The following is a 26528-nucleotide window of genomic DNA, read 5'->3' as shown; positions in this document are numbered from 1 at the left end:
GTAGAGAGCCAGCCACAAAACCAAAGACCTGGGTCCAGGTCTCAATTCTGACACATACTGGCTATGGACCCCAGACAATTCAATTAACCTCTCAGAGCCTGAGAAAAACTAAGTTTCAGAGAAGGCATCAACCTGAATCAATAAGAGTTATTTCACTCATACATGAAATCACAAATCTAATCTTTATCCCCACCACTCTAGGGATCATAGGAGGAGTCATAGGAATTATTTAGTCCAGTGCTCTCACTTTACAAAAAAGAGAAATGAACTTTAAAGAAGTCAAGGTTATTGCTTAACTCACCAGCAGCTGCAAAATCTAATATAGTTTTCAAAGCCTGCAATCTTTCATTCTCAGTTTTTAGAATAGGGACAAATAATAGATAGAATTTGAATCCATACTCCAAAACCAGTGCTCTTTCCACCAAACTCTCATCTAATCTCCCCTTCCCTCCCTTTGATTTTACAGATAAAGATGCAGAAGTTCAGAATAAGGAGAGTGACTTTCTGAAGATTACACAGTTTGTGATAGAAAAAGAACTGGAACCAAAGCCACAATCCAGTGCTTCTTCACAGTATTTCTTCAACATAATAAAAATTTTAAACTCTTCATTTAAACATTCCAAGAACACTTCCATACACATAGCAGAACAAAAAAAGAGGGTGGTTTTTTTTTTTGTGAAACTGTGAATCTCCATTTCATTCCATTTGTTTTATTTTAAAATAGTATATTATACATTCTCTATATTATTTTCAAAACTGTCCTTTTCTGTGCTTCCTTCTGAAATTCTTTCTGTTCTTTTCTGTGCATTTAAAATTGTTAAAATGGCCTTCTGGAGGCATCTCTAAGCTAACTTCTATTTCTCCCTCACCTTAAAAATCAAGAGAAAGAGGGGAAAATTTTTAAACAAATAAGTATAGTCAAGCAAAAGGAATCCACATACTGGCTGTGTCCAAAAAATGTATGTTTTTGCACTTTACTTGTCAAGAAGTCACATACTACCTCATAGAAACATCATTCATCATAGTTCTTAAGTTGTTCAAAATTATTTTCCCTTGAAATGTTTTTATATAATTCATTCTTGTGCTTCTGCTCACTTTATTCTGTGTCAGTTCATAATATCCAAGATTCTTTGAAATCATGTTTTCTATTATTTCTTATGACTCAGTGTTATTCTGTCACTCATATACCTCAATTTGTTCAACCATTCTATAATTGCCTGAGAGGAAATCAAAGGCATACCCTAAGATTGTAGTTCTCCCTTCCCTTATCTTCTCTCTGGCCTTTCTTCCCCTCTGTTTTTTTCCCTCTCTTCTCCTCTGTTCTTCTCTTCCTCCCTTCTCTTTTTTCCTTTCCTATTCTCTTGTCTCCTCTTCTTCCTTTTAATTCTTTTCAGGATCTGAAAATTTACTTTGTGACTATTCCCTCTTAGTATTATTCTCCTTCTTGATTGTTTCTCTATTCCCATTGGTTTACCTGTTGAATTTGATGTATTTCTATACTAAACTGTATTCAATTCTCTTTTGTCAGTTTCAGATGACCAACTTAAGGTTCAGCTAATGCCCGGTCCTCCTACCCTTTCATACATATATATATATATACATATATATACATATATATACATATATATATATATATGTATATATATATATATATATATATTCTTCTTACATACCCAATCATAAGAAATAACACTCCTTTATTCTTCCTTTTTCTACCAGTGTATTCCCTTATTATCCCTTCTTTTTCCCCCTCTTAAAACCTTCAGAGCAGAACCAAATCTGTCTATGGCCTTTGCTTATCTTATTAAATTCCTCAGTACATTGTGAAGACATTAAAATTCTGAAAAGGATATTTGTTACTTATCTTTCCATTAGAATGTTATCCCTACATATCATATAGCTCCTTCCAGTTGCCCTACTAGTTTTCTCTGGATTTTTATGTTTATATTTCAAAATTTCTTCTCAGAAATATTTTTATCAGAAATATTTAAAAGTCTTCTTTTCCATTAAAGGTCCATTGCCACCCTTCAGCTCCCATAGGATCATACGCCTTTGCAGCTTTGCAGGGTAAGATATTCTAAGTTGTAAGCCTATGTCTTTTGCCTTTTGGAATATGATATTCCAAGATGTCCTCTCATTTATTGCAAAAGGCACCAAGTCTTGTGTAATTTAAAGCTGTAGTCTCTAGACATTTGAATTGTGCTTTGATACTAGTAGTGCTTTTTTTGTTTGTTTTCTTTGATGTGGGATCTCTATATTTTTGCTTTGACATTATTGGGACCTTTCTGTTTGTAGTTCCTTTCAGGAGGTGATCAATGGATTCTTTCTATTTTTACCTTCCTAGTTCTAGTTCTAATAGAACTGAGCAATTTTCCTTTATGATTTCTTGAATAGGAGGCAGGTTTTTTTTCAATGTTGGTGTTTAGGTAATCAGATGATTCTTGATGTCTCCTTGACCTATTTTCCAATTCTGTTATTTTTTATATTAGTTATTTCAATTTTCCCCCTATTTTTTCAACCTTTTTATTTTTGTTCTAACATTTCTTGTTATCTCATGGGGTTGCTCATATCTGTATGGTTCATTCTAGTTTTCAGAGATTTGATTTTTAAAGTAAAAATTATCAGTTTCATGTCTAAACTCCTTATCCTACTTCCTTTCTTCCAGATATTTTATTGCATTTTTCTCTTTTTCTTCATTTCTTCTAAGCATTCAAGTCATCCTTGTAGAAAATCAAATTTTTTTTCCTTCGGTTTGCAGTTGTCCTTGAGTTTCTCATTGTTAGTGGAGAATCTCTAAATTTAATTTCTAAAATACTGGTTAGTGTTTTCTTTGGTTTTCTAATTTCTCCAATTTTACTTCCTGAACTGAGGCTTTTCACTAACTTCAGGTTCTATATCCTGCTCCTTTGGGTGGGGTTTCAGAACTGCTTGATTCTCATCATGAATTCTCTGGGTTCTTAGGCTTCCCTTTATGTCCCAAGATTAGGATTCCTGGATCTTCAGGTCAGAGAGCTGGATCTTCAATGCTCTCTCTAGTGTCTCAGTGTTAGGAATCCTAGTCGTTGGCTGTCCTGATCTGAATGCTATAGTCACACTGTACTATGCTGGTCACTGTTCTCTACCACTTTCCCACGTCTTCTGAGGTCCCTAACTCTGGGGCTTTCTGACCAATATGGATTTCTGTCAGAGAAGGCCTCCATTCTGCTTGCCTCTAGACACAGAGCCTTTCAGGCTACATATATCCCATTTCTTGTCACACAAATACATACTTTACTGGAGGAGCTTGCATTTCTATTGCTGTTCTGTTTCTGGCTAACCTCTTGTGCAGTTCTGATATGAAAGAAGTGATTTAGAATCATTTCTCATCGGATATTTGGATTTTATTTAGTCTGGTGCAAACTTCAGGACTTTACTAGAGTAGATATATGAGAATTGGGCAGTTTGCCTTTCCTTTAGGCAATTATCTTGGCAAGAAGACTCCCCCCCTAACTTTTGCTAAAAATGTAAACCCTCTCATCTCTCATATTGGCTGGCCTGTTGACACTCACAGTGAATCAAAATCTTGAATTGTCTTATTTCTATGCAAGTAAAGAGCTTTTCCTATCTCTATTCCTCCCTAATCCCCAAACACACACACACACACACACACACACACACACACACCCCTCTTACTATCAGGGAAATGGGAGCTAAGGATAAAAGTCTGGGAGGTCTCTTCATGTCTGGGCCCTTCCTTTGGAATTTTATATTTCAATGAGTAGATGAGTACCTAACTCAATCTCCTTATTTTTAAATGAGAGAATTAATCCCCAAATAGATTAAGCAACAGAACCAAGACTTCACATTCTAAATCTATCACTCTGGACATTGTCACATTGTCTTCTTTGAGTCCAACACAACATAAGAAATAGCCAGCACCAAACTCCCCTCTCAATTCTTTCAAGAAATGATCTGGATCCTTCCCAGTGTAGGGACTTAGTTGCACAATGGAAAAGAAAACAGAATTTGGAGTCAGAAGGACCTGTGCTAAAATTCTGCTACCACCTATTAGAGTTGTGACTTTGGGTAAGACACCCACCTGGGCCTCAGTTTCCTGAACTTTAAAATGAGGAGTTTGGATGAGATGGTCTTTAAGGTCTCTTCCAGCTCTACTGCTATGATCTTTTAACTCCACTAGAAAGCAACGATGCATTTATCTAGTTTCCAGATAACCTGAATTTTTCATGCTTTTCCTATAAGAGCATAGGGCAACAGTGGCCAAAGCCCCTGGGCATGGCTCAGATGCCTGGTGTTAGGGGGATCTGTCCATCTCCCTGTGTGAAGGTCCTGGATCAATGAATTAATGAACAGAAGACATTGGCTGGACTCTGCCCTAGGTTCCCAATAGGGATGCAGGAAAGATGGGCATATTGGTTAACTGGGGAACAGTTAAATAAATATTTCTTGGAGAGATTGGCTTAGAGGTGGTGGGTGGGAGGGGCAGGGCACCTGGAACCACAGTGACAATCCCCAGAGACAGGGCCCCTTCTTGCCTCCCCTCCCCACCCTCCTCCCTCCCCATGGAGGCCCTGGGTACCTGTTTATTCTTTAAGTCAAGGGACAGCTCGTAATCAGAGGCAGCAGGGGCATGGGAGCAGAGCACCTTGGCATGCTGCTGCCGGCCAGGGGAGGCTGTGTGGTGGAGGCTGGCCTTGGTTGCCAGCACGGAGGTCCCCCCTGCCCCTAGCAGCTCCTCCTCCTCCTGCAGCTCCTGGGCGCTGGGTCTGCTGGCCGAAGGGTCCTCTGTGCCACCCCCGGCATGGATGTAGGAGTCGTCACTGTAAACAAAATGCAATGGTGCTCGGTTGGGGGAGTGGGTTAGGGGTGGGTGTGTACAGGTGGAGTGCTTGGGCCCTTGTCCCCCACCCGGCTGGACTCTTTGTCTGCAAGGGGGAATCTGAGATCCAGAGAGGGAAAGTGATTTTTCCCAAATTCACACATCTCTGAAGGCTGGAGGCATCTCAGAGAAGGTTGCCTTGGTCACACAAATTCAAGGGTCACCAGATTCTTGTCCAATGATCTTAGGACCTACACTTTGATTTTTCCCAATGAGGTAGCAGAAAGTCTGAGCCCTGGACAATCTAATAATCTGATATCCTCAGGATTGATCTTTGCTGATGTCTAAAAGACGTTCTACCCAGAGTGGTCCAAGCTCTCCAAGACACTGAAATTGGGAATGGAAGGAGGAGGAGGAGGAGAAGGAAGAGGAGGAGGAGAAGGAGGAGGAGGAGGAGGAGGAGGAGGAGGAGGAGGAGGAGGAGGAGGAGGAGGAGGAGGAGGAGGAGGAAGTCAGAGGGATGAAATTGACTTTCAGTGACCCTGGGAGAATGAGAGTGGGACTCAGGAAGGGAAGGGCCTGAAAGTCAGACTTCACATGAAGAGGGCATGAGCCAGACTATACAGAGAGGCTAGATGAACTTATCTTAACATTAAAGAAATTGGCACCGTATGCTGGGCAGTTTTCCATTGGCTTTAAATCTTAAAAGCTCTGACTGGTCTCAAAGGAATTTGCCCAGATTATTATGTGGTTCTCTCTTAGACAAAAACTTTCTGTCTACTTAGATTGGGCTTATTCAAGTCATACTTAAATGACAGGATTTAGAGCTGGAAGGAAATTTAAAGGTCATCTAAATTTAAAAACTGAAACCCACAGAGGTTGTTATTTATTTTTCAAAGTATCACTGATAGTCAGTTGCAGAGATGGGATGCAATCCCATACCTACAAATCCATTGTCATTATAATACATTGCCTGGGGAAGAAATACCCCCATTTCTTCTTTCCATTTCTTCTGCGATCAGGTGGCTTTGTCAGTGGTATATAAAGTAGCCTGTGAGAAATGGGCAGGCTCCATGTGAAGTTGAACTATATGGTCTCTTTGGGTGCTATAATAGAACTAAAATCTACCAGTATTTCCTCACAACAGGTTAGACCCACTCCTCATTCTCTTTTCCTCCAATAACAAGAATTATTAATTTTCCCTAAAAAGAGACAAAGCAGTTCCAAGACTTGATTGGTCTCTGATTCCTGATGAAACTTACTAGTTGTCTAAATGCATTAAAAAGTCGCAGTTTCTCTCACTTGGTGGGCTTCTGCCGACCATGCATGGCCTCCCCTACATGCTGCCTGCCTTCCATTTGGAGATGATGAGTAGTCTCATTCTAAGCACCATTGTATCTTTGTATATCCTTTGCTGTAAGGCAAAGTAAATCTCATTTTATTGTTGAGTGACTTTTTCAAAATTACCTTATATTATTCCAACCTCAAATCTAAACTAAGATAGTATCATTAGAGAGGTCTCTGAAAGGCACAATAAATGTTTGGGAAAGTGGGAGTTGGGTGGAGAATTGTAGGGTATAATTAGACTCACATGTAAGTCTATAAGTCTGTCAAAAGCACTTAAGCACTTAATACTGGTGATTTGTCTGCATGGGATTCTAGTATGAACCTAAAGTCAATGGATCAAAATACATCTGTTCCTTATCTGCTTAGCTTCTTCCCCACTTCCCCATTGGCTGGGTCAATGACTATCTCTTTTTGATCTGAGACATCACCATGAAATATGGAATTGCCATGAAACTTTCCCTGATGCAAGAGAGATTCTTCTCAAACACGCCACTGAACTTTGTATCCTTCCTATTGACTGAACCACATATTATTTTTACAATTTTTCTGTTTTCTCTTTTCCTCTGTCTTATTTCCCTACTATGTCTTAGGGACAAGTATCTTATTTCATCTTTGTGTTTAATCTGCACCGAGTGGATACTCCAGATATTATATGACCAGGGCAAAAACCAGTGGTATCTGTTAACTATCACTTCTCTCCTTTTTTGACAATCTGCCTTCATTTCTCTTCCTCTCTAATCTTAACCCTATAGTTAGGCAATTCAACACTATGTTGTCCTCTTCTTTTGGATCTTTTTACTCCCGTTAGCAATTATTTCTCACTAAATCTCATCCCTGGCTTACTGTTATCATGTGCTTCTTCCATTCTCACTCTGTGCTGATGAATGGAATTAGAAGAAGCCACACAACTGATGCATTCATGCTATCTCACTTCAGCAATGAAGCAAAGCCATCTTTTTATTCCTCTCTAATTGTTTCCTGATTTCATTTCCAAAAAATCTTTTCCAAATTTTCTATTCTCAAACTTTGAGATCTTCCCTGCTCTATACCTCTTCTCAGCTTAGGACTTTGCTTCTTGATTTACTGAGAAAATTGAAGCCATTTGATATGAGCTCTCTATTTCTTCATATCAAAGCTCTTAATCTTTTCCCTCAGTCTTTTATATTGATGTGGTCTCTTTGCCAAGGCCAACCCTTCTCTCCATGTACCCTTGATCTGATGATCTGATTTCCTCTTTTCCTCTTCAAAAAACTGAGATATCTCCCTCCCTCCCTCTCTCATTCTCTCTCTCTCTCTCATTCTCTCTCTCTCTCTCTCATTCTCTCTCTCTTTCTCTCTCTCTTTCTCTCTCTCTCTCTGTATATATATATATAAATAATATGTATATATATATATATATATCTTTCTCTCTGTCTTTCTATCTCCTCTTCTTCTTCTTCTTCTCTCTATCTCCTTCTCTTTATCTCTCTCTGTGTCTCTTTGTCTCTCTCTCTGCCTCTGCTCTCTGTCTCTCTCTGTCTCTGTCTCTCTCTTCCCCCCACGCTTTTTCTTCTACTTCCTTCAAACATATTTCCCATCCTTAAAGAATTTTGAGTATATTCTACGATTCCTTGACTTATCATTCTATGCATCCCTTCCCTTTTTTCAAACTCCTGGCAAAAGCTATTTATACCAAAGTTTCTTAAATTGTGGGTTACAATCCCATATGGGATTCTATAACTGAATGTGGGAATCATGAAATTATGATTTATTAACAGTAAACATTTGATTTGCATACCTCTTTTATATGCCTAGATACTCAGAGTCACATAAAAATTTTTTGAGTGAAATGGAGTCATGAGTGGGGAAAATTTAAGTAGCCCCTGATCTATTCTATCTGCCTCCACTTCCTGTCTTCTCACTTACTCCTGAACCCTTTGCACTCTGACTTCCCACTTTATTATTTGCCTGAAATTGCTCTGTCCAGAATAGCCTCTGATCTTGTTTATCAAATCTGATTGTCCTTTTCAGTTCTCTTCTTTCTCAGTCTATTTGCTGAGTTTGACATAGTTGGCTGATTTCTTGTTCTCTTCATGGATGCTCCCTCCTCTTTCAACTTTCTTGATACTTCTCTCTCTCTCTTTTATGCTCCTTCCACCTAACTGATTCTTCTCAATTTCAATTTTCTGGGTCATCACTTAGATTACACCTCCTTTACTGTGAAAGTTCCTCGAGGCTCTGTCCTAGGTTCTAGGTTGTCTCTTCACTCTCTATCAGTGACATTATCAGCTCTAATGGACTTAAATATCAATTCTACACAATTGACTCTAATATCCTCATATCCAGTCTCAGCCTTTCCCCTGAGCTTCAATCCTACATGACCAGTTGCTTACTTGAAATTGCAAACTATACAGAACCAGGAGAACATTGTATACAGTAACAGCAACACTGTATGGATGATCAGTTGTGCTAGACTTTGCTCTCCTCAGCAATACATTGATCTTAGACAATTCAAAAAGACTCATGCAAAGAAAGAACTATGGAGTCTGAATGCAGATTGAAGCATACTATTTTCACATTTTTTTGGTTGTTTTTTTCTTTCTCATGCTTTTTCCCCTTTGTTCTGATTCTGCCTTCATAATATGACTAATGTAGAAATATGTTTAATATGATTGCACATGTATAACCTATATCAAATTGCTTGCTGTCTCGAGGAAGGGGATGGGAGAAAGGGAGAAAAAATGGAAATCAAAATGTTATAAAAGGAAATAACTAAAACTCATAAAGAAATTAAAAAAGAAATTACAAGCAATATATTTCAAACTATCAGGAATAGAAGAAACACATGATAAAAGTTAGGTCACAACTAAGATTTGTCAAGGGAAAATTGACAATAAGACAAGGGGCAGGTTAGGTGTCTCAATACCTCAAACTCAATATGACCAAAACAGGACTTATTTCCTTTTTCCCAAAGGCATCCATTTTTAAATTTCCTTGTCTCTGTGAAAGGTGCCCATATTTTTCCAGTCTCCCAGTGTTATCACCTTGACATTATTCTAATCTCCCCACTTTCTCTCATTCTACATACACAATCAATTGACAAATCTTGCCATTTTGTAACATGCCTTGCATACAACCTCTTTACTCACATAGCTACCCTCTTAGCTCAGTTTAGTTTTTTAAATCCTTCACAACCTTGCCCCAACCTCATATTTTATGTCAGTCTTCTCTTATATCCTATAATACTGCCAAACTGATCTCTATTTTCTTATACATTCAGATTTAACACCCATATTTGTGTGTATTTGCATTGGCTATCCTCCCCATGGCTAGAAGGCCCTCCTTCCTCATGATGCTTCATAGACTATCCCTCAAGCAGCCTTCTTTGTGAAACCTTCCTCGATCCTTCTAAGTCTACCCCTAAAACTATCTTATATACAACTACTTTGTATTTATTCTGAAATTTTCTATTTCTATGTATTTTGCAAATACTTACAAATGCATTTATTGTCTACCCTTTTCGAATATAAAATCCTTAAAAGTATGGATTGTTTCTTGCTTTGTGCTTATATCCCCCAAACTCAGCATAGTGCCTGGCACATAATAGATGCTTAATAAATAGTTGTTGATTGATTAATCTTGGCTACTGTGTTTCACTGTTCATGCATATTGATCAGACTTTATTACATCAAGCTGTTTAATAGCCTTGGGGATCCTGAGGCTGGGGAGAGTAGGCAGAGCACATTTAATCTAGGTCACTACCTCCAGTCAAGACTATGCTTTAATCATCTCAGAAGGAAAAGGCTCCGGCTGCTTTCAGTTCAGACAAAAGTTAAGTGACTTGTTCAAGTTCACATAGCTTGTAAGTGTTCAGTCAGTCAATGCATATTTATTTACACTATTGTACAAGGGACGGTGATAGGTGTTAAGTATGCTTTCATGGACCTGTGATCTCATCTATGTAGATATTCTCTCTAGCAATGAAATGGGGAAGGGAAAAGGAAGGAAATAAGCATTTATATAGTGCCTACCATGTGTCCTGGCACTGTGATAAGTGCTTTTTACAAATATTAAAGCATTTGATCCTAATAATAACTCCTCAAAGTAGGTGCTATTAGTTTCTCTATTTGATAGATAATCCAGTGAGATAGGTATTATTATTATCTGCATTTTATAGTTGAAGAAACTGAAGCAAATAGGGTTAAGTGACTTGACCAGGAGCACATAGCTAGTAAGTAATAAGTAAGAAAGGCTGGATTTGAATTTGGATTTTCCTAAGTCCAAGACCAGTGCACTATACCACCAACTTCCTCCCAACCCATCCATGCCTATCATCTTGTGTTGTCCATGTTCTCTACTATATCCTTTAGAGGGGTCATCTAATGTGCAATGGACCTTCCCCTAGGTCTCGTGACATTTTGTGGATATCAGTGGAGGACCCAGGTTGTACATTAGAGATGATTGGGCCATGTCTTCTTCTGGTGGTATAGTTTTCTAACATTATACTTTAATGACACTTCTCTTGCACAATCCTCATTGGTATTTGGCTTCAGACTACTGATAACCATTCACCATTGACCCACAACTTTAATTCTTTAGAGACTGTGACTGGATTAATCACTTGATTAATAATGGTGGTAAATAAATAGTTTCAGAAGTAAGTTTGAAGTCCTTAAAATACTGCTGGCCATCCAAAGATTTTCCAAATGACCCAGTTTCTCTCCTTAAGAAGCTTATACTCTAAGTTTTTTACACCAAAACCCTGTCATAAGGAAGTTCTTCTGAAGTTCTCATTTGAAATATTTCTCGGTTCAATGTAAGGCCAAATAATATTTGGGGACCCCAAGGAAGACCATTCATTATCACTAACAGGATAGTTCTTTGTGGACTTGAAACTTGTTATTCAATCTCCTTCCTCCCACTCCTGGTCTTCTCTTCTCCAAATAGAACACACTTCCAATTTTTAGGGCATCTTTCACCCTAAGGGCTTTTCAAAGCTTTATAATGAGTTTCTGACCAATATGGAAAGCAAAAGCATTTTTAATAAAAGTCATGGAATTATCAGAACATAGAACTTAGAGCTGAAGGGACATTGGGACAATTTTTTCCTCTTAAAGACAATGACAATGAAGCCCAGAAAGGTGATATGACTTTTCCATAGTTAAGCAGATGTTAACAGAAAAAGGAAATTCAAGTCCATTTGACCTCATTACTCCTTGCTAAAACCTTGGCAAGTCAGGACAACACAAGTTCTAATTCTGATCCTTGCCCTGTACATCTGTATGATCTTGCACAAGCCACTTTCTGTGAGTATATTCATTTGGAAAATAGACCAGATGATGGCTAGCGTCGTTTCTGACTTAGACATTCTGTCTATGAATTCTCCTTCCCACTTTAGTGGTCTTTCCCTTCTATAAGCCATAAGTATCCAAACTCAGTGGCCTTGAGGAAATGAGTGCAGGAAGATGCAACATCCAATTACGGGAAGTAAAAGACATTGTAGGAAGGAGGGGAAGAGGCATATGAACAGAGGCATGTCCAGTGCATGGGAATCTCAAGTGAGGAAACCCACTATGGGAGCAGACAGATGTTGGGTTCCTGTTTAACTGTAGTGACTCTTCCTTCTTCGAAGATGTGAGTGACTAGAAGTATGGCAAACTGAATTTTCTATCAGACTTGATTGATAGGTTGGTTAATTCTTCTGACCTTATTTTTTTTCTCTTTCTTTTTTTTTCTTCTTCTTTTTTATAAGGACTGGGTCATTGGGTGAAAGGAGATATATATTCAGAAATATAGGTGATGTGAAAACCTAAGGCAATAATAATATTTTTTTAAAAAGAAGGATTTGCCAGTTCATACCTCATATGAAATGCACATCACTGTACCAAATATATGACTCTCCAAGGTGTCACTGACCATGACTATTTTAGGGCACATCTTCCAATTCTCTTTGACCTCCCTTCCTGATCCAGGGTCAGAATATTTATCCTTCTTTTTCCATTTTCACAATGGTTTTAATCCTTGGTCTCAGAGCTGGCTGGGGGAGGGGAGAAGGCAAGGGAGGTACTGCTGGTCACAGATAGGACTTGGTTTGATGCAACTTCTTATAGTTTTCTCTTTCTCTATGAGGTAACCTTCTAAAGCCAGACCCCACCCCCTCCACACAGAAGGAAAAGAACATGACCTTTCCAGGGAGAGAATGAATAGGGAGAAAAAAAGAGAGCAGATGGCAGCTTGCATGAGCGTCACTACTCACACAGCCACCCTTAGGCAGGGAGAGGGGCTGCTGGATCCTTGTGGGGGGGGTGGGGCAGGGGGAAGCTGGATATACATTAGTTCTGGCTCTGGCTCTTCCTGCCATTTCCACTCTTGTCTCCCGGGCTCCCTAGGCACCAACACATTCACTGACTACAGCCAGACAAGAGGCATCCAGCTGAGAGCTCAAGGAGGTCATTCTGTCTCCTCTGAGACAGGGAAGGTGGAGAGGAGTTAGGGGTAATGAGAGTTTCAAGAGGGGATTGGGTAATAGCTATTGGTACAGAGCTGGGGGCAAGGGAAGAAAGTGTGGCGAATAAGAACCCCTGAATAAGAATATTGGAGTTGGAAAATGGTGAGTAGGGGAACAGATTGACTTGTGGAGGGGGGTGGGGTTTAAATATAGAGATCAGATAACTGGTTGGGAGAAATGATTGGGGGTAGTTTAGAAAGAAAGTATCTTGTATGAATGAATATATTGTATTTATTAAGTGCCTACTGTATGCTGGGTGATAGAATATAAATATGTAAGTGGAAAAAATCCCTGCCCTCAAGGAACTTACATTCTAATAGGGGGACACAACATAAAGAAGAGTCCAGGAAAGGGAACTTTTGTCAGGAAGATAAGAGGAATTTTGAGTAGATCCATATGGTAGTTAATAGGTCTTTTCCAGAAAAAAGGGTATTACTGGGTTTGATGGCTATTCTCAAGCAAAAAGAGGGCAAGAAGGAGGGGCAGAGAGGGGCAGGACAGAATGTTGGGAATAAAAGAATGTGTCTCATTTAGGTTTCAGCAAAGTTGAAGGTTGGAAGGGGCAAAGACAGACTCAAAGAGGAAGTCCTTTAAGAGGGGAACTATCTTTGGAAAGAATCTGAGACTTCAATGACAGGATTGTGTGAAAGGCTCAGCAAAGACAATGAACTTTCTCTTTTGCAGATTACTGCTCTACCTTTCCCCCCAAAGCAATCATCTACAGGGAACTCCAGTAGGAGTCTGGTAAGTGTAACTGGTGAGATATCATAAATTAGGATGTTGCTTGGTAGAGTCCTCCCTCCTCTTCATTCTGAGAAACTATCAAACAAGAGAGACTACATCTCTCTCCTGGTGACAGACCTCAGAAACAAGGTCTTGAGTCAAAGAGGAAAGAGGCTTCTGTTAAACCTAGGCTAAGGCTTGCTGCTGTTACTTAAAAATAATAATAAAAAAAACTCAACAGTACTCCTGCTAAAAAGAGGGGAGGTTGGAGGGGATGGAGGCTGTACCTACCTAAAAAACTTAGGTTGTCCATTAGATCAAACAGAAATGCAACAGAACCTTATGAAAACCATACAGCTGAGTTAGTGGGCTTAGAGAGAGCCACTCCATCACAGCAGAGTGATTCATCCACCACTGGAACAATGTCCTTCTCTATTGAGAAGTTGGTAAAGACTTCTTGAGAAAAAGACCAAGGCCTAGATATCTCAGAGTTGTGAACTGCCTTAACCATGTGTGTTTTCCTATATATGTGTCTAGATACCATTTTTCTTTAAAGCACATGCCTGCTCTTCCCCCACTATTACTGTAGATTCTGCTGTTTTTATAGGAAAGTATTCCCCAAATTTCTGAAGGAAATGCTTTATAACGATTGTTCTTACTATGCTATTTAAACAAATAAATACCAAAATTCAGCTTTGAGAGGAAGCTTCAGGCCCAACTTTTTGGGAACCAGACTTCTATTTTTTCCTGATCAACTCTGCACCATGCTCCTACATGACTTTGTATTATTTATATTCCTGCTCCCCTTGAACTGTTATCTTTCCCCATTAGGATTTAAACTCCTTGAGTGCAAGGACTGTTTTGGCTGCTTGTTTTTATTTTCTCAGAGATCAGTGCAAACTTCAAGATATAGATAAAATGCTTAATAAATGTTTTCTTTTCTGTCTCTGTCTCTGTCTCTGTCTCTGTTTCTCTGTCTCCCTCTGTCATTTTTTTTTCTGTCTTTCTCTCAATGACTTTTCTAAAACCCAGTTAAATTATTGGCTGAATGTTAAAAGGAAGCACACCAGTGTGGGCTTATGAGCTTGAGTGTTAGAATACCCATTGTCATGATTACATCCAGAAACTAAGGTAGCAAATGCTAATCTAGGTCCCAACCTGTCTATGCAGTATACATTGGGGAAGTGATAACAAAGTGGGTACTGCTACTTCAGGTTTTATGAGTGTCTTCCTTACCACTTAGTTCTTAAGTATGCTTCACCTTAACAATTAGCTGTGTTTGCTTTTTCCGATTTTTATTGCTCCTCCATCAGTCATTGCAATTGGCTGTCCATTTAAGTTACAATCATGAAGGGCCATTCTCCTTTTTTGCTAATAGTAGGATAAATGACCTTGGCATATGCTTGGCATATAAAATACAAGAAAAACCTCTTGTATTTTTAAGCATCCTTACCATGTAATTTCAGATTTTGAAATCTTCAGGCTCTGTGAAATTCCAAAAATTTGACTTTCTAGTGATCTACCTTTTTGTTCACCCACGTCAGATGCCTCCCAGGGCTCTAGTGTTTAAGTCACATTTCTGACCCATATATACCATCTTTCTTCTCTAGGGCAACATAGATCCTTTCCTGAGGAGTCTTAACCTAGGCCTGCGTTTCTACTGTAATCCAGCACTTTAGACTATGACATATGAAGGTTTGTTGGCACTTGTAGCTGCTCCTGGTGCTTCAGAATAATCTGTCTCCAGAAACTCTTTCATTGATAAATGGAAACTTCATCTCATGCAATAACCTTTCATCCTCTGTGACAGGATTGATAATGTTTCCAATTACTTTTACTAAATTACAGTTACCAATTACAATTATTAAAACTTCTATGCAATCAGGAATTTTGAAAAGGTCTACATTCTTGGATAATCTACAAAAAGAGACCATATTCTGTTATATTGATTAGTGAACACTTATCTCCTCAAAGTTTCAATAGCATTTTGTAAACACTGTCAATATTCTTGCCTCTCAAGTTCTATAGCACTCCTTTAGTCTTCTGTATGGCTCTAGACTTAATTCCAGACACCTCAGTGCTCTGAGAATACAACATCCATATTTCTCTTACAGCCTCCATACTTTAATATATGTCTTAATTCAACAGTTATTAGTATTTAAGCATTCAAATAAGCAATGGTTATATCAACGGAACTGATTAGGTTTATAAATGAAACAAATGGAGAAACACTATCCTATTATAATCTAAAACAATAATGGAAGAAAACATTCCTGCAAAAAATAGAGCACCCAAGAAAAAGTGGCTAAGTAAAATATCTCACTGGTGTGGCCTTGCAAATGAAAAAGGGGCTCAAATATCCTGGATCATCCCCTCTGGACTCAGTCTTCTAAAGGGAGGTTGGAAGAAGTAAGGCACACATGTAGAAATCACTTAGAGTCAGAGCAACTATAGAACAGCAAACCTCCATGTCTTTTATTTTTCTGGAGAAGTTTTATAATGACATCGAAGAAGTCAAACCTCTTCTGTTTCACAGTTCCCCCATGTTTTCCCCAGTTAGGAACTATCTCACTATATATAATATCTAGGCAGTTTCATTTCCTGGACTCCTATTGGGGTTCCCTTGTAGATGAGTGACTTGGGAAAAGCACACTAAGACTGTTTTTATCATGGGGAAGTCTACTTTCCTCAGTGACCATTTCATATTTAGTTTAGCTATTCAATCTCTTCCTAGGTGTGAGATCTTACTTTATATCCCAAAGGACTTCTCTTTTATATTCCAATGTGTTTGTTTTTGTTCTTTCCAACCTTCAGTTTTGCTGAAATTTAAATGGGGATGCATCTTTACTGCAAGATGTCCTAAGATATCTGGGGTAGATGAATGTGTTTTCCTATTTTTGCAGTTTATGTAATGTTGGAATTAACTGTTCTTTGGATGTTTAATAGAATTCACTTGCAAATCCATCTGGCCTTGTTTTTACCCCCTTTGGGAGCTCATTTATGACTTCTTAAATTCCCCTCCCCCCGAAGTTGGATTACAATCTATTTCTCGTTCTATTTATTTAGACACTTTATATTTTTGATAAATATCCATTTGCCTCAAATGAAGTACCAGTCTTGGTATATAAATAGGAAAAATAATTTCTGGTATTTTATTTCATTTTCAATTGTTATGAATCTTTTTTCATTCTTAACACCAAAAATGTGGTTTTCTTTTTCAGAAATCAAACTGTTTCTGTCTTTAGTAGTTTTTTTTTTTTTTCCCCAAAAACCCCAGCTCCTATTTTTATTTATCACTTCCATGTTTTCTTATTAGGTTTGGTTTTTGCTTTTACTCTGTTTCTTTGAATTTCAGAATTTCTAATTTGGTATTTATTGGGGGGCTTTGCATGCCCAATTTGATGAATTGTTTTTCTCTTTCTTATTGGCGAAATCATTTTCTCCTAATGACTGCTTTAGTTGTATCCGGAAAATTTTGCTATGCTCTCACTATTGTTATTCTTATTATTTCTATTCTTTGCTGTTTCACCCAAGTCCTTTAGGATTAAATTACTCTTCAAATTAACTTGTAATCCATTTCTCAAAGTCTTTTATTGAATATTATTGAATTATGACCAGTTAAGTATGAGTCTGATATTTATGCTTATTTTATGAGATTTTTATTCTCTAATGCAGGATTAATTTTTATATAAATGACATGGTAAATGTGAATATATATAATCCTTTCTCTTTCCATTCAGTAATCACCAGAGATTTATCACATCTAACTTTTCCAAATTGTATTCAGGTTCTCTTGTTTTAGATTTTTTTTAAGGTCTAAAATTGAGGTTTAACAATATTATTATTTTACTTGCAGCTCAACTTTTCCTTTAAGTATTTAGATCTTATATCTTTTGGTATACATATAATGAATATTTTTATTTATTCATTATATGTGATGTATATGAGTTGTATAGTTTCCCTGTTTATCTTTTTTAATCATTTCTAATTTTACTGTCACCAAGCCTGAGATTATGACTAGTTTTTGTGTTTATTTAAACTGACATATCAAGCTCCTTATTTTAACTTTATGTGAATCTTTCTTCAGAAGTATTTCTTATGAACATTTTACCCAGAATATTGCTGGATTCTCCTTTCCAATATATTCTGCTATTCTTTTCCACATCATAGGTGAATCTATCCCATTTATACTCAGAATTATGAGTCTTATTTGTGTGTTTCCCTCCACTGTATCCTCTTGTATTCTTGTCCTACTTATCTTCCACCTATTTCTTTAAAACAAAAATGGTTATTAAAGAAGAATGAGTTTAAAATTAGTGATGCATGATCAAAGTAATCTGTGTTTGACCCACTTTTTCTTCCCTATAACTTGCTATGTCCCTGATCATATGTTTTTATTCTATTCCTTTCCTTTTAATCTCCCTAACAGTAACTCCACTCTCCAACATTGGAATTTGCTTCACTTATGAATTTCTTACTGCTCCTATCTTAAAACCCTTCTTTCCTATAATCTCTGCCCCCACCTATGTCCCTACACATATAGTATATAGTATATAGTAATATATGTACATTTATTTCTCAACGTTTTATCATTTGGTTTCTGACTACATAAACTTGATTTCTATACAGTCTCCAACAACTTCTTAACTGCTAAATCTAGCAACCTTTTCTTAAACTTTATCCTTCTTGACTGAAGTACTTTTTTATACTATTGGTTATTCCCTCCTTTTATATACTCTCTAATATTTTGGCTCCTGGGACATTGCTTTCTCTTCTGGTCCTTCTTGTATCTTACTGTTCCTTATCAGTCTGCTTTGCAAGATTATTATTCACCAACTGCCATCCCTCTAAGCATGTGTCTCTCAAGGATCCCTCTTTATATTTTCCCTTGATGTCTTCATCAGTTCCTAAGATCTCAATGATCACCTATACCTACTCATTTCTTTTTTAATTCTAATTCTGCATTACCAACTTCTTTCTAGACATATTCACCTAAATGTCCTTTTAAAAATTCAAACTTCAAACTTTCCAAGAACTTATCTGCTACTTTAAGCCTCTCTCCTCCAAATTTCCCTGTTTCTGTTGAGAGTATCTCCATCATTACAGTCACTCAGATTTAAAATTTGAGTCATCTTTAACTCTTCCTTCTTCCAAACATGCCCCTTCTTGAATCAGTTGCCATGCCTTGACAATTCTATCTTAACTTGCTCTCTTCACATGGTCTCTATTGCTTCTCATAGGAATTCTAGTAATAGCATTCAAATTGCTATTCCGCTTTCCCTCCCTGCATTTTTAAATGCTTATACACACCCAAAATGATCTTTCTTAGGGCACAGGTCTGGCCATACTATTCCTACAATCAAAAATATTCAGCATTTCACCCTAAGACACCCTATAACCATCTCCCTAGCATTCAATACCTCATGTAAAGCCTTTTGTAATCTGACTACAAACTACTTGTACTAAGAAAACATTGGACTGCCCTTACTGTCTTGTTTCCATGTTTTTTTTTTATTTTTTGTTTTCCATTATACTTGGAGTCTACAGGACTGCAGCCCCATGAGATGTGTGCTTTGAACCAGACCTATAGTTACGGTGTTAGGAGATTAAGAGGAAGAAAGAGGGTCATGTAATGTTGCATGTGTTAGTTTTGGTAAACTGACTTTTTCTTCTTTCTTTTTAGAAATATTCTTTCTAGTATAATCTGAGCCCTTAAGCATATTGGTATGGGATTCTATCTCCTCACTGATGGAGACCATTGCCATCCATTTGTGTGAGGCATGAAGCCAAAGTTGGCAAGTATAGGTTAGATTAATAATATTTAAAGAAACATGTCATTCTAGCTTTGAGGAAACCAGAGTAGCTAGACACTAGGCCCCAATCTCATGCTTCCCCTCCTGACAAATAATAAAAGTTTCTCTTAGAGAAGGGTAGAAGGGACAAGATGCTAGGGATGTCTATTAATGATTGTTATAAGTGATACATCACCCTCTCCATGCTATATGTGGAGGCTTTGTCCATAGTAATATAACTCCTGGCAACTTATTTGTGTACATGTTTCTTGTTAGTTTATCCTAAAAGTCTTGGATATTCTTCAGCATTTTGTCTCACACTAAGATATTTAACTATATGTGAAATGGCTTTCTGGGAAAGAAAGAAATGAGGGATTTATTGATAGAAGTAAGTGACTTGAACAAAAAACATCAATAAAATTGGTTAAAGGAATAACAGTAAAAACATGCAAGCCATCCAAATTTATAGAATAAAAAAGAGTAGAGCTAAAAAAAAATAAGGTTTAGACCAAAAAAAAAAAAAGAGATGAAAAAACTTTTTTTAAAGTGGCTATTTCACTGTCTTTTCTACTGCTAAGTCTTCAGCTATCTTACCTATTTGCTGTGGCCTAAGAATGAAAACAAATACTTCCTTCCAAGTTTCTTGAGGAACATTTTTCAAGGAAGATTCTTTATGGGTTAACAGGGCAGTCAGTGTTTAGGAGTTTTTAAAGTATCTCCCTACTGAGAGGATGGCAAACCCCGTGGCATCTTGTTGGGAGTACTAAAGACATCTAATTAAGTCTCATTCACTGGAGCTGTCCTCAAGATGAACTGACTGCCTCTCCCTGTTAAAAGATAGATTGTTTTTGGAGTATTCATCCCTTTTTTCTGACCCACAGAAGGAAGCATATAGATTTTTTTACCCTTCTTTCCTTCTGCTTTTCTTCTATAGGAATTCTGAGACAGCAGATGGGAAATGTGGAAAGTCAGTCCCCAGGAGTCATTAATGACTGGGGGCAAAAGCATATGGCTGACACAGGCATTGTCTCACCCACAGAGTCTGTTAAAAAGCTTTTGGACCAAGTTGAGTTCCTGACATCAGCCTTGGAGAGTCAATGGTATACAATATGGCAGCCATGATGTGGCCAAGTCATAAGTTCCAAAGGGTTTTCTTCCTAAGGAAGCTGAGCATCCTTTAATCCAGGATTTAACCTCAGAAATGAGACTTCCCTGAGTATCTCCAATCTTTGGAATTACTTCATAATGAACTTCCACTTTAAGAATTCAAAGATCCAGACATCCATCAAGATTGCCAATTATTACAAGATATTGGACATGAAAAAATATCTTTTGCACTCCAACTCAGGGCACCTTTCTAGAAAAAGGACAGAGATAGTCTTTATTCCCCTAACTTCCTTAGTCTGGACTAAGCTGGACTAAACCCCACTTTTTCTCCCTACTTTTTTCATCTCCCACTGGCAAGAAGATTTCACCCATAAAATGGCCCTGCTCTTAATCCAATCCAGTCCTTCTCAGTGAAGCCCAATGTCAGGTGAAAATATTTCTCTCTAGCTGAAATGCCTGGAAAATCTTTTCTCCTAATCTAGTACACCTCCCATATGTTAGTATTGTTCCAGATGCATAGCTCTTTTGATGTCTTCCCCAAATTAGTTCCTCTGTTCCCAAACTTTCTCTTTTGAATATTGAGCTTTTAAAATCAAAAACAATTTGTGATATGAATGGAGTTCTTTTGAGCAGCTGAAAACTGCTTTTTCTTTGAAACCAGCCCACCAAGAGAGGCTGGTGCTTCCTTAGAGCCATGGGGAACCTTGGCTTAAGCCAGGTATAAACAACTGGATACTTTCCTAGTGTCAGGAACTCTGAGACTCCATTGGGCTTCATGCAGTCACATCTTCACCTTAGTCCAGCCCTAGACCTAGGTACCTTCTTCCCTAGCATTTAAGCCTATAACAGGCCTTAGTGTAAGATTCTAGTAATGCTGACTTTGCAAAACCACTTTCCATATTGCTAAAAACCCTTTAGTCCCAGGGTTTAGAACTCATGCTTAGCCCCCACATATAACCATGTCATAGCTGGGGCTCCTGTGATGCAGGGATCATCTCTCTCAAAAACTTTATTCACATAGACTTTGTTACACTTGAGGATGACCCTTTCCCCAGGAATCCCTCCTTGGCTCTCTCTCACATCTTCACCAACCTTAGAATACATTGAACAAAACCTGTATCTTAGTTTCCCAAATGTGGGTCTTCAATTCCCTTACCGGCACTCAGATATACAGCATGAGTCATAGATGCGAGAAAATCTTTATTTCACATATCATAGAAAAGATATGACAGAAAGACCCGACTGTAGCCCATGAACACTAATCACTAAGTCACTAAATTCTGTACAGGAGTGGGAAAGGGAGAGTGAAAAAGGTCATCCTACCCACTCCTCCCAAGACCCTGAGGCTGGTGGAACTCATACCTGCCCAATTCTATTAACTTCACTTTGATCTGGTCTGGTTCCCTGAAGCTTAGACTATTCTACTCTGTTTTAAATCCTTGCTGCTTCCTTTTCCCCCAGTGTTTCTACTTTTGTCTTGGGTCTGGCCAAGTGCTTTCTTAGCTTCTGTGTTTCACTGGGAAGTCTGCTCTCTTCCAAATGCTTGGACAGTAGAAAACAGAATGACCATCTAGATGACTTTTTTCTGGGAGCAGCTAAGGGTCACACCTGAAATCTTGACCTCCTGTCAAAACTGGCCTCATACTTTCTTGAACCCACGTGGGAGTAGACAAAGGATGATAGATGCATCTATTTCAGAATCCATCCTTTCTTTGTTAATAATAGGTGAAGTACATGGGTAAGACTTATTTTTCTACAAAAATCCTCTTCCAAAGTTTCATGTGGCAAAGAGGTAATTCTGGACCTTTGGTTCTTCTTATCTCTGTGTGTGAGAAGCATATTCTGGTAGGTCCAATCACATTGTAAAGTCTTAAATTAGGAAACCAGTAACCTACTGGATAATGAAGCTAATTATCAGAATGGTGACCAGTAGCTGAAACAACTCATTAAACTAAGTAATAAATCATGAAAGTCTTAAAAACTGCCCCATTTTGAGTTAATTTAAAGGCAGATTGTGCATTTCCTATTCAGTCATGAACCCTACTAGTTTTGAGCATTTTGAGCACTGACTCCTATTCTCTGAAAATCAGCAATTCTGTATTCCAGACATTTTTATCACAAAGGAGAGCTGTTCTCACTTATTTACAGAGTACTTTTTACAAATGTGTTAATAATAACGTGATAATAATAGTATACAAATGATAATAGTAATAACAGTTATGTAGCACTTTACCTACACAAAGTAACCATTTGTCTGTCAGCTCTGTCAGCCTCAATTTCCTCAACTGTAAAATGGGGATTATAATAGCATCTACCTTCCAGAATGGTTACGGGGATTTAATGAGATAATATTTGTAAAGAGTTTATCACAATGCCTGGCATATAGCAGATGTCTAATAAATGCTTATTTTCTTTCCTTTTCATCATGAATCCAATAGTAATAAATGAGCCAGACTTTACTGAAGAATCCTCATTCCAATATATGGCTCTATAGAGGTAACACACATACTTGTGTGGCCTTTGGAACCTAAGGAGAACCCAGAAGGCTAGATCCAGATTGTTATATGTACAGAAAGTGGCCATGTCCCATAAAACACAAGTTGTCCAAGCACACAGATGAAGGAGAAAAAAGCATGGATTCCTTGGTTCTCCCTCCATTGGATATGACTGCCATTCTCCTGTCTATTCCATTCCCACAATGTCCAGTCGCCCAAATCCATTCTAATGTTCTATTGCCCCTCATTACCTCTAACACCCCTGATTCTCTGTTTGCATGAATGCCTCCCAGAGAGAGCCTTCCTCTTCCAGCTGAGATCATTCTGAGAGACACAAGAGACAAGGGAACAAATGTAGGAAATAGGCAAACAAGACAAAACTCATAGTAACACAGGACTTTCGAGAAGATTTAGTCCATTTACCCCATCTCAGAGATGAACTATACCCCCGCTTGTCAACCTTATTTTTTAAAATCGCTACAAAAGGAGGCTAACCTCAGTGGTTCACGTTCAAAAGCTTCTCAATCCAGAAAGACAGATTTTCTTGTGTCCAAATCCCTCTTAGTGACATGAAAAACTATATTTTCTAGTTGCAATAAAATGAGTTAAAGCTTCTTTTTTTCTGTTGCTGTTACTGGTCTATCTATATGCAATATTTTTTCAGTCCATACTTCCCAGCAAATAAATGAAAACTTATTAAATAAAATACATTTGCCAGTACCCTATATGCCTCTACCTCCAGACAAAAACCAAGGGTGAAATGAGGAAGGATTCATGTCTCAACAAATCCAAACATGCATTTTCCTTCCATTGACCTTGTTACCCAGTGTCTGTCACCTCCAAATTTCTTTCAGCACTAAGGAGGCACAGATCGGTATTCACTTAGACTCAGTGGTACACCATAAATTGTACCCTGGAGGTGTTAACCAGAATCTTGTAGGTAACAATTACAAGCTGCAAAATAACATGTCTTTCTCATCTTCTTTGCTTCCTGAAATAATTTAAATTAAATAATGTCAAAGTCATCAAAACTACTTTGTTGACTTTTTTGTCTTTAAAGTGCCAGAAAACTCTTTGGTTTAAAGTATTGCATGTATATTGAAATTGTAAACAGCAAAACAGCTTTGTTAAAAGCTAAAGGCACCTCCATCACTGCTTGTGGGGTGAGGATGAGGAAATTCTTAAGCAAGGACTGGTAGAGGAAAGAAGCCTCTAGAATTGAGGTAAAAGACTTAGAGAATGGCCAGAAACTAGGGTGGAATTATATACTTGTGGCAAAAAGACTCTGAGATAAAAGAGACAAGTTCTAAGAATATATATATATATATATATGTATATATATATATATATACACACATATATGTATGCATATATACATTTATATTATATATTTCCAAACTATGAGGGTGTCATGTGGTCTAGATCTGAATAGAGCACTGAACCTTGCAGATAAGAAGTACATTTGAATATTGCCTTAAACACTAGCTACAATGTGACTTGAGGCAAATCACATATCCAGTCCTATTTTCCTCATCTGTAAAGTGAAGAAACTTGTACCTCAGATTTGTTGTGAAGTTCACATAAAATACATAAGGTTTTACAAACTTTAGAGAGCTCTATAAAAGTCAGCTAGTATGAATCTCTGCTTCATTAATGGCTGTTTGTCCTGGATTTCAAGATATGGTATCCCAGGAAATTTTGCCTCATGGGAATAAGAATATTTTCCCTTTGACTTCATCCCTTCATACCCTGGTATTTTCGTTTGAGGAATCTCCCAGGGACAATGACAAGAGAGTCCGGGAAATGGAATGGGGTGGATTGGGAAAAAAGCAACATGGGCTATCAGGAAACCTTAGCTTCCATGGTCTGAGTCCCTCAGATTTGTCCAATAGCATCTTGGCAATTCATCTAACTTGCTTAATAGAGGCCCTTTCCCTGCTAAACGTTGAACAGCAGGGACGGATGAGAAGAGAAAGAAGTGACATACATCCAGCTCCCAGCCAGAAGCTCCCGGCAGCTGCTAAGCCGGGGCTGTGACTAATGGAGCAGGCACAGGAGGCCTGGAGAACTCAAATGCTTGAAGTTTAAACTGTATTGATTGAGAATTTAATTGCTCCATAATCGCTGAGTAAACACTGGCCAGGCTGTATTGATCATACCTCAGCCCCGATATCAGCAACCCCACTCAGAGACAAGCAGGAAGAGGGGAAATGTTTGTTCTGTCCAAGCTTATTGCCGGTTCCCTCCTCACCAAACTAACATTATTACCTAGGAGTCCTGGTCCATGTTATTGGAAAGTAGTCTCTGCCACAAATACTCATAGGACAAAAAGGCTGGTCAATATAGGGGTGGTTAAAGACAAAGTGACTCTGGACCCCAAATGAATCATCAGTGGCTCCTTATTGCCTCTAAAAGAGAACATTAACTCCCAGCCTGGCATTTAAGCCTTCCGCAATATAGTTATGAAGTCCAGTCTTGTTTCATGTCACTTCCATATGCTTTGAGGCAACTTCAAAAACCAGGGAGCCCTGAGTTGAAGTTCCAAGCCTGACACAAATTGGGACATGACCCTAGGCAGCTCATTTCTCAGTGCCCTGGACCACCAAGACTTAGAAGAGGTGCTGATCATTATTGGTAAAGAGATTCCTCATCTAGGAATTCTTTGTACCAACAAAATCACAAACTGAGTCTATCCATTTAGGGACAGCAGTCCCGCTTGCAGTTCCCTGAACTCTGTATTCTATCTCCCACCAGATCTTTGCACAAGCTTTCCCCAATACCTGACATATACTTTCCAACACCCAGTCTCTTAGAATCCTAAATTTCACCCACAAATTTTGTTGGGCTCCCTGATTGTGGTAGTGATTGTTGTTTAGCATCCTTTCCCCTCTCAAATCATTTTATATTTACTCATCTGTTTCCATGTTGTATCCTTCAATAGAATATGAGTTCTCTCAGGGTAAGGGACTTATTAATTTGGATTTATAATCCACATTATCTTTGGATCTCCTCTATCTGGCATAGTACTTTGCTAGCATAAGTCCCTGAATGATAATTTTTTTCAATTTAAATGATTGAAACTTAAACATGTTGCCAGATTTGGGGATAGAAAGATTGGCTAAGCTTGGAAAAATTATAAGTGGATACAAAAATTTATCTTGACCCCCTCAGTGAACATTTATTTTTCTAGCTTCTAGGATATAGATGTGAGGAATTGACAGGAAGGAAGTATTCTCAAGAATGAAGATGAAGGTCAAAGTCTGATTCTTTTTGTGCAGCAAAATAACTGTATGGACATGTATACATATATTGTATTTAACATATATTCTTTAACATATTTAACATGTATTGGTCAACCTGCCATCTGGGGGGGAGGGGAAAAGTTGGAACAGAAGATTTTGCAATTGTCAAGGCTGAAAAATTACCCATGCATATAATTTGTAAATAAAAAGCTATTTTAAAAAATGAAGATGAAGGGAGCATCATGGGCATTTGAGTACTTTTATTGGATCTGAGGTTTAAGTACTACAAGAAGCCTCTGAAATCTTGTTCCAGTTTCCCCAGGGTGCTTCTCTCTGCAGCACCTTTTTCTCCTGACTCGGAAGCCCCTTCTCAGGAAGCTGGAGAGACCCACAGAGGGCTGGAGCCTCCCCTTCTAGAAAAGCAGCTGCTGCTTCTGGCTTCATCCCAGCAGCAGCCTCCTCTCATTACTCTAATAAAAACCAATCTCCCTCATCGGGGCCCCCGTTGCCACCCACAGA

The 26528-nt window shown here is 38.2% G+C and overlaps 1 protein-coding gene across 1 annotated transcript in view; it reads right to left on the bottom strand.

Annotated features, from left to right (window-relative positions):
• Window positions 1–26528, bottom strand: part of IQSEC3 (IQ motif and Sec7 domain ArfGEF 3) — a 156422-nt gene that overhangs the window by 71978 nt on the left and 57916 nt on the right. The window contains 1 exon segment of the mRNA XM_074269310.1: window positions 4577–4817. Coding sequence (XP_074125411.1) covers window positions 4577–4817 — 241 coding nt within the window.

This window comes from Sminthopsis crassicaudata, chromosome 5, assembly GCF_048593235.1.
Source record: "Sminthopsis crassicaudata isolate SCR6 chromosome 5, ASM4859323v1, whole genome shotgun sequence".
Classification (NCBI taxonomy): domain Eukaryota; kingdom Metazoa; phylum Chordata; class Mammalia; order Dasyuromorphia; family Dasyuridae; genus Sminthopsis; species Sminthopsis crassicaudata.
This window is presented reverse-complemented; position numbering and strand designations above follow the sequence as displayed.